Here is a 12,242-nt window from a genome sequence, read left to right as displayed (position 1 = left end):
TAGTCAGCACCATATGGGCTGAGTCATCATCACAGATGAACACGAGAGTGTGAATAGTTGACATAAGTGTACTGACAGGTCACAGTAGTTGAGAGTGCGCCACATCCGTGTCTCAGAGTCCGTAAAAGATTTAGCTGAATCAATGAGTGTATTCGCTTACAGGGCCAAATCCTGAAGTCCTTAATCAAAAGATCACAATGAAGAGTAAAGAGTGTTTTACCTGTGTAAGGATGCCAGATTTGGCCCAGGAACAATCTTGCGCTGCAGCTAAATTAGATGAACTACGAGATCATGTTCAGCTTTTTTTTTTTTTTTTTTTTAATGGTTCTGTAACGTAGGATGTTAAAAAACAAAACAAAAACAAAACACATCTTACCCTTTTTCTATGTGGACTAATTTCTAGCTTCATCACTGCACATTTGTTTAAAGTATTTAAGCGCCTGTGGAACAAAACAAAACACACCAAGTTAACAACAGCAGGCCTATGACTTTTGTGACGCTGGCTATTTCAATTAAAATGCCTTTGTGAAGGCTATCTCCAAACTCCTTTGCATACAAAGAGCCACAAGGGGAGCCTCAATTAGCAATTATGCTTAATTATTAACACATTACTTCATCTGAATTCTGGGTGAGAAGAGTAGGGGTAGAGGAACATTTACTAGTTTCCCTGGGTCTAGTCAAAGAGAGGGAAGTGAATAACTGAACAGTCCAAAGAGCATAGAGACAGACCAAGTTTGAAAGTGCCTTTAAATTAATGAATTACTAATAATTATTGCTTAATATCAAATATCTTTTTACATATAATCCTGAAGCAAATTATCCCAACATACATAGAATAAGGTACAAAGAAAGTGCTTCTCTGCAACTGTGGGTGTAATGCAGCCTGCTGTTGCTTTAATTTTTTACCCTTCTAGTTGAAACCTCAAAGAGGAAAACTAATTTTCCACACATCAGGTGCCTATTTTGTTCCTCTGTGGTGTAACATAAATTACTTTCAAGACAGCCCAAGGACAACTCTACTAATCTGTTAAAAAAAAAAAAAAAAAAGAAAAAGAAAATCATAGACCTTGTTCTTCCTTCCAAGTCTGTACAGTTTCTTTCATATCTAAGACTGTGGCTCTCAAAATAAAAACAAACAAAATTCATTGCTGGGTAAGAGTACAGCAGCTATAATTAACCAGGCTCCCCATGAAATGCGCTTTTAAATTCATACTTTAAGGCATTACATGCATCTTTTTGTATAATCTTCTCTGGCTGGCTGCTGATCCAGTGCCCATTGAAGTCAATGGAGGTCTTTCCATTAAATTCAGTAGTGTTGAATCAGGCCCTGCGTGCATACAGTTCCAAGCAGAGTAATCTGACCTTTTCTTAGTCCTCTGATAAATTAGGGCACTGAGTTCATTGAGAGCAGAATCAAGCATATAAACACTCCCAGTTTAAAATGTAGGTCTTTATTTTACAATGTTGATGTCTTTTAAGCTAAATTTGGAGAAGCTAATATACCCCTAGTTTCTCTTTTTTTTTTAAAAAAAAGAGAAACTAAAAGGAAAATCCTAGATACCTTTACGTATCAGTACTGAGTCTTGTTAATTTTATGTAATAACTTAGTAATGCCTAGAGGATGAACCACCAACCTCCTTCACTTTCTGCCCACCTTTTGCACAGACAAGGGTTTTTACACAGGGTTTGACCCGGCACTCACTGATGTTTATGGCAAAGCTTTTATTGGTTTCAGTTGTGAAGGATCAGGCCCTTAGGAAATGGAGGATCCAGTTGCATGATAAAGATGAAACAAAGGTACAGAGCCTTGCTCAAAACTAAGGTCACACAGCAAGTAGGGGGCAGGACAGTCTCCTCATTGTTCAATGGGTGGTCCTAGGCCCTGTTTCCAGTGCACTAGTCAGCCCCTGCTCTGAAGACAGAATTATTAATTTCCGTGTGTGCTTTCCTATGGCTCTCATCATTGTAGCATGAGAGAGCGTCTCTCAAACATTGCTATTTATTTTCACAACACCCCTACAAAACAAAGGAGTGGGATTATTCCCATTTACAAATGGGAAACTGGGAGTAGAACCCAGGTCTTGACTCTCAGTCCTGTGTCTCCTTGCAATAGACTGTCCTGTCTCCAAGTGACAAAGATTACAGTGCACACCACCATTCCAAAACATCACTCCATGTTGTCTTCAGAGTAATTATTCTGTCATGAAACTTGTGGAGTCTGATTCCACTGATACCAGCTTGACACTTGTATAACTTCATTGGCTTCCATGCAGTTACTCCTGATTGTGTAATGGAGAGCAGAATAAGGCTCACTGGTCTTTAGACAAGTATCAGAGGAAAGCTGACATTCTGGTGTGTGAGGCCTTACCAAATAGATATTGAGTCGGAGACTAAATACAACAGACCCTGAGGAGGGCCCTACTCACATGAAAGTGTTTCTGCCTTAGAGTAAAATTCAGAACAATTTTGTCTGAAGAGTGTATTCAAATTTATTTTTAATTCCTCCTTCACACTCTCTCGCTGATCTCCTCTCAGAATGTTATAGGGGACATTTTTCTCTTGCAAAACATTGATGGGATATGTTGATTCTCTTTTTTGGATAACCTGCATTGTGCTAATGTTATATATTCAGTGTAGTTTTTAAACTATCAACATGAAAGAAAAACAAAAAATGTAATGGAGTTGTTCACAAATAACTTTTACAACAGGGCTCAGCTATGTGATTGTGACTAACCCTCCTTTTTGGATTGCATAACAGCAATTGTTAATTTAATTTTGAAGAAAAATTAAAACCTTTCTTCAAAATATGAATTCCCAAGTGTTTAGTTGCAAAAAACCAAACTAAACTAGCTTTTTTAAAAGCATACCTGCCCTACTGTGAATAAAATGTTAATTACTCAAAACACAGGTCACGGTATATCTTCCAGAGGAGTAAACACTATTTGGCTTTTCTTTAACTTTTGATTTATAATTTGGAACTCCTGGGCCTCAATCCAAAGCATACTAAACTTGGCCTTCAGTTCTGTTTCATGTAACAATCTGTGAATTTTACAGTATTGAAGCATTTGCCTCATACAGCAAAGAAGCTGCCACTGAGTCCCCATATCAGGTTTTATCTATTTCCAGACTGTTGCATTTAACTAGCCTGACCACTTTGATCTGTCAGGGGAAAAACATATTTAGGGCCTGCCTGATAAGTGACTCTTTGATTTCACAAAGATTATATTGTAGCCTGCCCTCCCCCTCATTTAAAATACAACCCTTGAACAGCTGAATGAGATAAGCGTAGAGACTATTTCTACAGAGATCCTTTTAAAAAACAACAAAACCTCCAACCCCTCACAAACACAAATATGAAAGCAAGTTAAGATCATCCCTTTATGAATGAGATCAGTTACAGGAACAACCAGGCATGTAAAGATTCCGTTTCAGATCTGACATGTTTTCATTATAAAAACAGTTTCGTTTTGAAAATCTAAATGCTCTACAGAGATGTCTCAGATCTGTGTGTTTCATTTAACAGTCCCATAATCACACCTCCAGCTTGTTTATACAGGGCGAGACACTGAAACCTTTAATCATGTTGCATAGTGGTGCCTTACTCTATAAGTAGTTCCACTGAATGAATATTATATATAAATACACATGCACCCACCCACCCACCCATATTCAGGTTACAAAAACCAAACACTCAACGGTATGAAATGCTGGGATTAATGTTGCCTTTGCAACCTTAATTCAGCCCCCATATGTATATGCATTATATGATCACATACTATTTTTCCATAGGACCCCTGTCTCATTCAGTGCATAAGATTGATGGTGCTCAATTAATGAGCAGCTAGTCAGTATTTTGTTTTGTCCTCATTATTCAATGTGTGGCCTTAGGTCTTATTTCCTGCACACTATTCAGAATTATTTGCCAGAAGCTGGGAATGGGCGATGGGATGGATCACTTGATTACCTGTTCTGTTCATTCCCTCTGGGGTACCTGGCATTGGCCACTGTCAGAAGACAGGATACTGGGCTAGACAGACCTTTGGTCTGACCCAGTATGGCCGTTCTTGTGTTCTTATTAATTTCCTCATGGACTTTTCTATGGCTCTCATTACTATAGCATCTGACAGGTTTCAGAGTAGCAGCCGTGTTAGTCTGTATCCGCAAAAAGAAAAGGAGTACTTGTGGCACCTTAGAGACTAACACATTTATCTGAGCATAAGCTTTTGTGAGCTACAGCTTACTTCATCGGATGCATGCAGTGGAAAATACAGTGGGGAGATTTTATATACACGGATTTTATATACACTCTCGTTACAGTGTGTATGGTAACACCCACTGTTTCATGTTCTCTGTGTATATAAAATCTCCCCACTGTATTTTCCACTGCATGCATCCGATGAAGTGAGCTGTAGCTCACGAAAGCTTATGCTCAAATAAATTGGTTAGTCTCTAAGGTGCCACAAGTACTCCTTTTCTTTTTGTGAATACAGACTAACATGGCTGCTACTCTGAAACCGGTCATTATGCAAGGCACTGAATTTAGCCATATGGAGTGGAAATCCATCAACTTCATGAAAAAACTCGTACAGATACAGACAGACATCATCTTCCTTTCCAAATGCAAACAGATGGACATCGTACCAAAAGGACTGAAGGTAAAAAATCCATTACAATCTACATACCACACAGATTATGCTGACAGATTGTGCCACACACTCTCAAAGAAACTGCGGAACCACCTGATCAACATCCTGTACAGCAAACAGGGAAAGATTAAGAAAGAGCTCTCAAAACTGGATACTCTCATAAAAAACCAACCCTCCACACAAACTTCCTCATGGCTGGACTTTACAAAAACTAGACAAGCCATTTACAACACACACTTTGCTTCTCTACAAAAGAAAAAGGACACTAAACTATCTAAACTACTACATGCCACAAGGGGCCACAACAGTGGTTCCCTTAACCCACCCAGCAATATTGTTAATCTATCCAGCTATACTCTTAGCCCAGCAGAAGAATTTGTCCTATCTCGGGGCCTCTCCTTCTGCCCCTCCATCCCTACGAACGTGATACAGTTCTGCGGTGGACTAGAATCCTATTTTCGACATCTCCGACTCAAGGAATATTTCCAACACACCTCTGAACAGCATACTAACCCACACAGACCTTCCTACCAACACTACAAAAAGAAGGATTCTGGGTCGACTCCTCCTGAAGGTCAAAACAACAGACTGGACTTCTACATATAGAGTGCTTCCGCACGTGCACGGGCTGAAATTGTGGAAAAGCAGCATCACTTGCCCCACAACCTCAGCCGTGCAGAACACAATACAATCCACAGCCTCAGACACAACTCTGACATCATAATCAAGAAGGATGCCAAAGGAGGTGCCTTCATCATCTCGAATAGGTCAGAACACGAACAAGAGGCTGCTCGGCAGCTCTCCAGCACCACATTCTACAAGCCATTACCTTCTGATCCCACTGAGGGTTACCAAAAGAAACTACAGCATCTGCTCAGGAAACTCCCTGAAAAAGCATAAGAAGAAATCCGCACAGACACACCCCTGGAATCCCAACCAGGGGTATTTTATCTGCTACCCAAGATCCATAAACCTGGAAATCCTGGGCACCCCATCATCTCAGGCATTGGCACCCTGACAGCAGGATTGTCTGGCTACGTAGACTCCCTCCTCAGGCCCTACGCTACCAGCACTCCTAGCTATCTTCGAGACAACACTGACTTCCTGAGGAAACTACAATCCATCAGTGATCTTCCTGAAAACATCATCCTAGCCACTATGGATGTAGAAGCCCTCTACACCAACATTCCACACAACGATGGACTACAAGCCGTCAGGAACAGTATCCCCGATAATATCACAGCAAACCTGGTAGCTGAACTTTGTGACTTTGTCCTCACCCATAACTATTTCACATTTGGGGACAATGTATATCTTCAAATCAGCGGCACTGCCATGGGTACCCGCATGGCCCCACAGTATGCCAACATTTTCTATGGCTGACTTAGAACAACGCTTCCTCAGCTCTCGTCCCCTAATGACTCTACTTGTGCTACATTGATGACATCTTCATCATCTGGACCCATGGAAAAGCAGCCTTTGAGGAATTCCACCATGATTTCAACAATTCCATCCCACCATCAACCTCAGCCTGGACCAGTCCACACAAGAGATCCACTTCGTGGACACTACGGTGCTAATAAGCAATGGTCACATAACCACCACCCTATACCGGAAACCTACTGACTGCTATATTTACCTGCATGCCTCCAGCTTTCATCCAGACCACACCACACGATCCATTGTCTACAGCCAAGCTCTACAATACAAGCGCATTTGCTCCCACGCCTCAGACAGAGACAAACACCTACAAGATCTCTATCAAGCATTCTTACAACTACAATACCCACCTGCTGAAGTGAAGAAACAGATTGACAGAGCCAGAAGTTACCTACTACAGGACAGGCCCAACAAAGAAAACAACAGAACGCCACTAGCCATCACTTTCAGCCTCCAACTAAAACCTCTCCAGCTCATCATCAAGGATCTACAACCTATCCTGAAGGAGGACGCATCACTCTCACAGATCTTGGGAGACAGGCCAGTCCTTGCTTCCAGACAGCCCCCCAACCTGAAGCAAATACTCACCAGCAACCACACAACAAAAACACTAACCCAGGAACCTATCCTTGCAACAAAGCCCGTTGCCAACTGTGTCCACATATCTCTTCAGGGGACACCATCACAGGGCCTAATCACATCAGCCATACTATCAGAGGCTCGTTCGCCTGCACATCTACCAATGTGATATATGCCACCATGTGCCAGCAATGCCCCTTTGCCACGTACATTGGCCAAACTGGACAGTCTCTACGTAAAAGAATAAATGGACACAAATCAGACGTCAAGAATTATAACATTCAAAAACCAGTCGGAGAACACTTCAATCTCTCTGGTCACTTGATTACAGACCTAAAAGTGGCAATACTTCAACCCAAAAAAACCCAAACAAACTTCAAAAACAGACTCCAATGAGAGACTGCTGAATTGGAATTAATTTGCAAACTGGACACCATTACATTAAGCTTGAATAAAGACTGGGAGTGGATGTGTCATTACACAAAGTAAAACTATTTCCCCATGTTTATTCTCCTCCCTCCCCCTCACTGTTCCTCACAGGTTCTTGTCAACTGCTGGAAATGGCCCACCTTGATTATCACTACAAAAGGTTCCCCCCACCCCCATCCTCCTCTCTCACCTGCTAGTAATAGCTCACCTTACCTGATCACTCTTACAGTGTGTAAGGTAACACCCATTGTTTCACGTTTTCTGTGTATATAAATTCTCCCCACTGTATTTTCCACTGCATACATCCGATGAAATGAGCTGTAGCTCACAAAAGCTTATGCTCAAATAAATTTTTTAGTCTCTAAGGTGCCACAAGTACTCCTTTTCTTTTTATAGCATCCGAATCTGTCTAAAACGTTTAATATTTATTTTCACAACACCCCTATAAACCGAGGGGGTGGTATTCTTCCCCTTTACAGATGGGGAACTGAGGCACAACAAGATTAAGGTTAAAAAAAAAGTGTCCACTAATTTGGGGGGACCAAATTTGAGATACTTAGGACCTGATTTTTTCAGAGTACTTAGCATTAGAGCATTGAAACACATTGCCAGTGGGTTTCACAGGTATCTGATGACAGCAGAGGTGTGGGGAGACTCGGAAATAATGGGTTCCGTTCCAAGCTCTAGAGGGAAATGTTCTCTAGTGAGCACAGACTCTTCCGACTGTTCTCCCCTGTATAGACCTCTTCTGCCTCATCACTTCCAACGTGCCCCTCCCCTCACAATCTTCTCCCCTCGCCCCCATCCCAATCTCCTTACTCAACCATTCCCAATCCCTTCTGGCTTCTTGTCCTCAATCTTCCTAGCCAGACCCAGTTTTCCCCCTTCTAGATCCTCATCCAATCGGTCTCTCTTTTCTCCCTCTTGGCCTTTAGTTGTCCAACCCCCCAGCCTACAAAAATACTTCTTGGATATTGAGCATTTAAATCCTTTAGGCACACTCAGCCATAAGGTTTAATAAATTGCTGCTGGGCCAAATTCTGCCCTCAGTGATGTTTATGAATAGTGTAACTGAGGGCAAAATTTGGCCCACTACTCTGTGTTAAAGTAGTGGTTCCCAGTCATTAATACAGTATGCTTAAATCCTGGTACTTCAGATTTTTGTGATTGGGATTTAATCTTTTCCACCATACCTCGATGAGTCTCTATGCTGGGTCATCATGTGCCTTCACTGCCTGCCTGCTTCCCATTCATTTGTGCGTACTCTAACCTGCAATGGTGGTTGGGTAGACTCCAAACTCAAAGCTCAAAGGAGCTGCAAGCACTAGTCATGTTGGTCTGCTACAATAATCTTAGTTGGCTCAAAAGTCTGGGAGCCCCAGGGTGTAAGTATGTTCCAATCTCTCTTATGCAGCTATGCCTGTGTGTAGCCACTACGGTGGTGGCGCTTTAGAAACCCCCAAAATGAGACACAGATAAGACAGGATTTCCATAAGAGTCTGCTACAAAATTTGTACTTCGGTAGCAACATCCTTTAGGACGAACATGTTTCAGGACCTTGTTTCATACACACATTGTATGCCCAGTAGCCCTTTGAAGATAAATTCCTAGTCACTACTCTACAGAGCTTCTTAAGAAACAAACAAACAGGGCTTTGCAGACAGTAACCACCTGAAGCATCCCTGGCAGATTAGGATATAATCCCTGATGTTATCTGCTAACCATATGTTTCATGATCAGTAACAGACTGTTTTCTAATTATTTCCACTGTGTTGCTATTAAGTATCATGAGCACTGTATGCTATCTCTATAATCTTGATTTTATCTGGTAGTTTATATTGTTCAGGGAAGCTAGTAACACAGGAACAACATTCAACCTTGCCACTAAAAAACACTAACGTTCAGGTTTGAGCAGTATATACAGATTAGAGATCTGTCCAAATGATAAAATTGGGATCTGAAACTGGGCCTTAAATTTGGAAGTGTTTGGATCCGGGGATTTGGTTTGGACCCATTCCTGCTAAAATGTCAATATTGGGCACAACTTAAAGAGATAGTTTTTAAAAACTTGGATGCTTGACTTAACACTGGGGACGTAAGCCCCTGTTTAGGCAACTAATTCAATGGCCTGATTTTCAGAGGTGCTTAGCACCTGCAGATCCCACTAAATTTGTGCAGGATGGGGCCCTTAGATTGTAAACTATATGGGGGCGGGGCCTTTTCTTCATACCCAGCTGTAAATCATAGAATCATAGAATATCAGGGTTGGAAGGGACCCCAGAAGGTCATCTAGTCCAACCCCCTGCTCGAAGCAGGACCAATTCCCAGTTAAATCATCCCAGCCAGGGCTTTGTCAAGCCTGACCTTAAAAACCTCTAAGGAAGGAGATTCTACCACCTCCCTAGGTAACGCATTCCAGTGTTTCACCACCCTCTTAGTGAAAAAGTTTTTCCTAATATCCAATCTAAACCTCCCCCACTGCAACTTGAGACCATTACTCCTCGTTCTGTCATCTGCTACCATTGAGAACAGTCTAGAGCCATCCTCTTTGGAACCCCCTTTCAGGTAGTTGAAAGCAGCTATCAAATCCCCCCTCATTCTTCTCTTCTGCAGGCTAAACAATCCCAGCTCCCTCAGCCTCTCCTCATAACTCATGTGTTCTAGACCCCTAATCATTCTTGTTGCCCTTCGCTGGACTCTCTCCAATTTATCCACATCCTTCTTGTAGTGTGGGGCCCAAAACTGGACACAGTACTCCAGATGAGGCCTCACCAATGTTGAATAGAGGGGAACGATCACGTCCCTCCATCTGCTCGCTATGCCCCTACTTATACATCCCAAAATGCCATTGGCCTTCTTGGCAACAAGGGCACACTGCTGACTCAATCACTAATCTTTAGTGTATACAAATAATAATGCCTCCCTTTGAAGTAAGGCAAGTATTATATATTTCAGAGTGAAGTGTTTACCAAAAGTTTTCCAGCAAACATTTAGCACTACACTCCTTGACTTCTCTTCATGTTATAGTTTTCAATAGGGAATAATATTTATACAATCAGTCTGTGATTAAAGTTTTGCTGGTGGTTTTCCCTGCTCACATTATAAATTGCGTGTCCCTGTTCTTTGGGTAAGAGAGTTATTTGAAATGCTGCATTAAATGACGTATAATTCTGATCACTTCTACTGTACGTGTTTTCAAAATGTATGTTCTGATTTAATTTCTCTGTAAAATGTGCAATAAGCATAAGAAGATAACAAGGATTGCTAGTAGCACATCAGTTGACATGGAGAGTTATATTCTCAGCCCAGGGCACAGGAAGTCTCACACACGCACACCTTCCATTACTTTGTTACTGTCAATTGCATTTGGGTGTTAACTGAACATTGTGCTAAAAATGCAAGAGAATTCCCAACTACCAAGATTTTCAGCCAAGATCTAGTGACAGATTTATAGCTCTGTGACAACAGCTGTAAGCCCTTTCCTAAATTAATTATAATGTTTACAAAGTGTCTTTAACATCAGTCAAAATAAATGCAAAAAGCATGAAGAAATATAGCACATTAATTCCAAACCACATTAGCTAGAGGTAGTCTAGCCAAAGATATTTAATTGACTTAACAAAATTTAACCAAGAGTGTATGATGGAACCCTAAAGGAATACAGAATTTGATAACCTATTAATATGGGGCAATATTTATAAAGGATATGTAGCCAAATTCTGATTTCAGAGTTGTTCCATGGAGTTATTTGGTTTTATTTCATGGTTAGTAGAGTCTGAATATGTCCCCCAAAATTTTAAACTTAAATCAAAAACATTCTTCATTTGTACAATACTGCCAGATCAATCACAATGGCTTCAAAACCATGTTATAGCCTTCAAAAACTCTGTCCTTGGTTTCACTGTTGTATATAGTAATCCCATTAGGCTAATAAGCAAATTATATTGTATATTATATTTTGAAGACTAAAGCAAATTAGTTATTTTACAACAAACAGCCATATGAAAAAGGGGATACTTTTGCAAAAAAAATAAGTCTTCTTGAGTTGGTTTTGTGATCAGAAGGCTGTTTTGTCAGATTCCATTTCCTGAAGACTTGTAACTTATCCTTAAGGTAGGAGGCTACAAAAGCAGAACCTAAAACTTTACGGATCACATGAGCAGGGAATGTCATAGCTTAATACAGAAAATAGTCTTACTTTCATTCAGTGAGAGAGAGAAACGCTTTCCTGCCCCCCACATAAATAAATAAATAAAAAAAAATCCAGGTTAAGATAATACTTAAGCAAGAGAGTGTTGAATTCAAAATACATTGGTTTGGCTACATTTTTTTTTCCTGGCAAGGAAAGACTATATTTCTGGGAATTTTTTTTTTTTTTTTTAAAAACCACATCACTGTGCTTTCTGTTAAATGGCCTGACGGGTTACAGAGCATATAAATGAGCATTTGATATGCAGTATATTGCATACTGTGTGTGAACTTTTCATTTTCATGACATCCTCAATGAATGTGAAATGAACTTAATTTTCCTTTTCTGTGTCTCAGCTTAAATCATTTTAGATATTTCTGAAGTACTTTCTATTCTAGCTGGTGCCTTTTTCTCTCCCCTGTGCTGGAAGGACAGCATAGAATTGCACCAAAGTTACAAACTTCTCTTCAGGACTTGGTTTTAACTCTGTAGAAGCTGATGACATATGCACGTATTGGCCTATAGTGTTCATTTGACTAGAATGCTGGAAAGCTGCAGTAGTGAAAGGCAGGAGTAGAAAAAATTACCAGACTTACTTTTATTTAGCTCGAGGCAGATATGAAAGATGAGTGATCGGGCGCTACCCCAATGCAAGAAAGTGAAATCTTACACTGGAGAATGGAATTGTGTTGTAGTAGCCAGGCAAAGTACTAACAAACTTCAACAGGACTTTATTTTTTTTAAAGTGGAAACCTCTTTTCCAAGCTGCTGCTGCACCCTCAGTAGCTCTCCCTCAGCCTCTTCAACTCCTCCCCCCTCCTTCCTGTTCTTTCAGACTCCGAACAGCCAGTGCTCCCAATTCTAGTAATTGCAAGCAACAACTAAACACCACAAATTGGTTTTTAACTGTGTCAGACTAAGACGTTGTAACAGGGTGGTTGGCTTTGTAGTCTAGAATA

At 40.8% G+C, this 12,242-nt stretch overlaps 1 protein-coding gene across 2 annotated transcripts in view; it reads right to left on the bottom strand.

Annotated features, from left to right (window-relative positions):
* LOC140910602 (rho GTPase-activating protein 7) overlaps positions 1-12,242 on the bottom strand; it is a 152,998-nt gene that overhangs the window by 19,422 nt on the left and 121,334 nt on the right. The window contains exon 4 of one of the 2 annotated variants that reach the window (XM_073341954.1): positions 377-440. The exons of the other annotated variant lie outside the window; for it this stretch is intronic. Coding sequence (XP_073198055.1) covers positions 377-440 — 64 coding nt within the window. The remainder of the gene's footprint in view (positions 1-376; positions 441-12,242) is intronic. 2 annotated transcript variants of the gene reach the window in all.

Source organism: Lepidochelys kempii, chromosome 4 (genome assembly GCF_965140265.1).
Source record: "Lepidochelys kempii isolate rLepKem1 chromosome 4, rLepKem1.hap2, whole genome shotgun sequence".
In the NCBI taxonomy this organism is placed as follows: Eukaryota; Metazoa; Chordata; order Testudines; family Cheloniidae; genus Lepidochelys; species Lepidochelys kempii.
The sequence above is the reverse complement of the archived record's forward strand: the minus strand, read 5'-3'. Positions and strand labels throughout refer to the sequence as shown.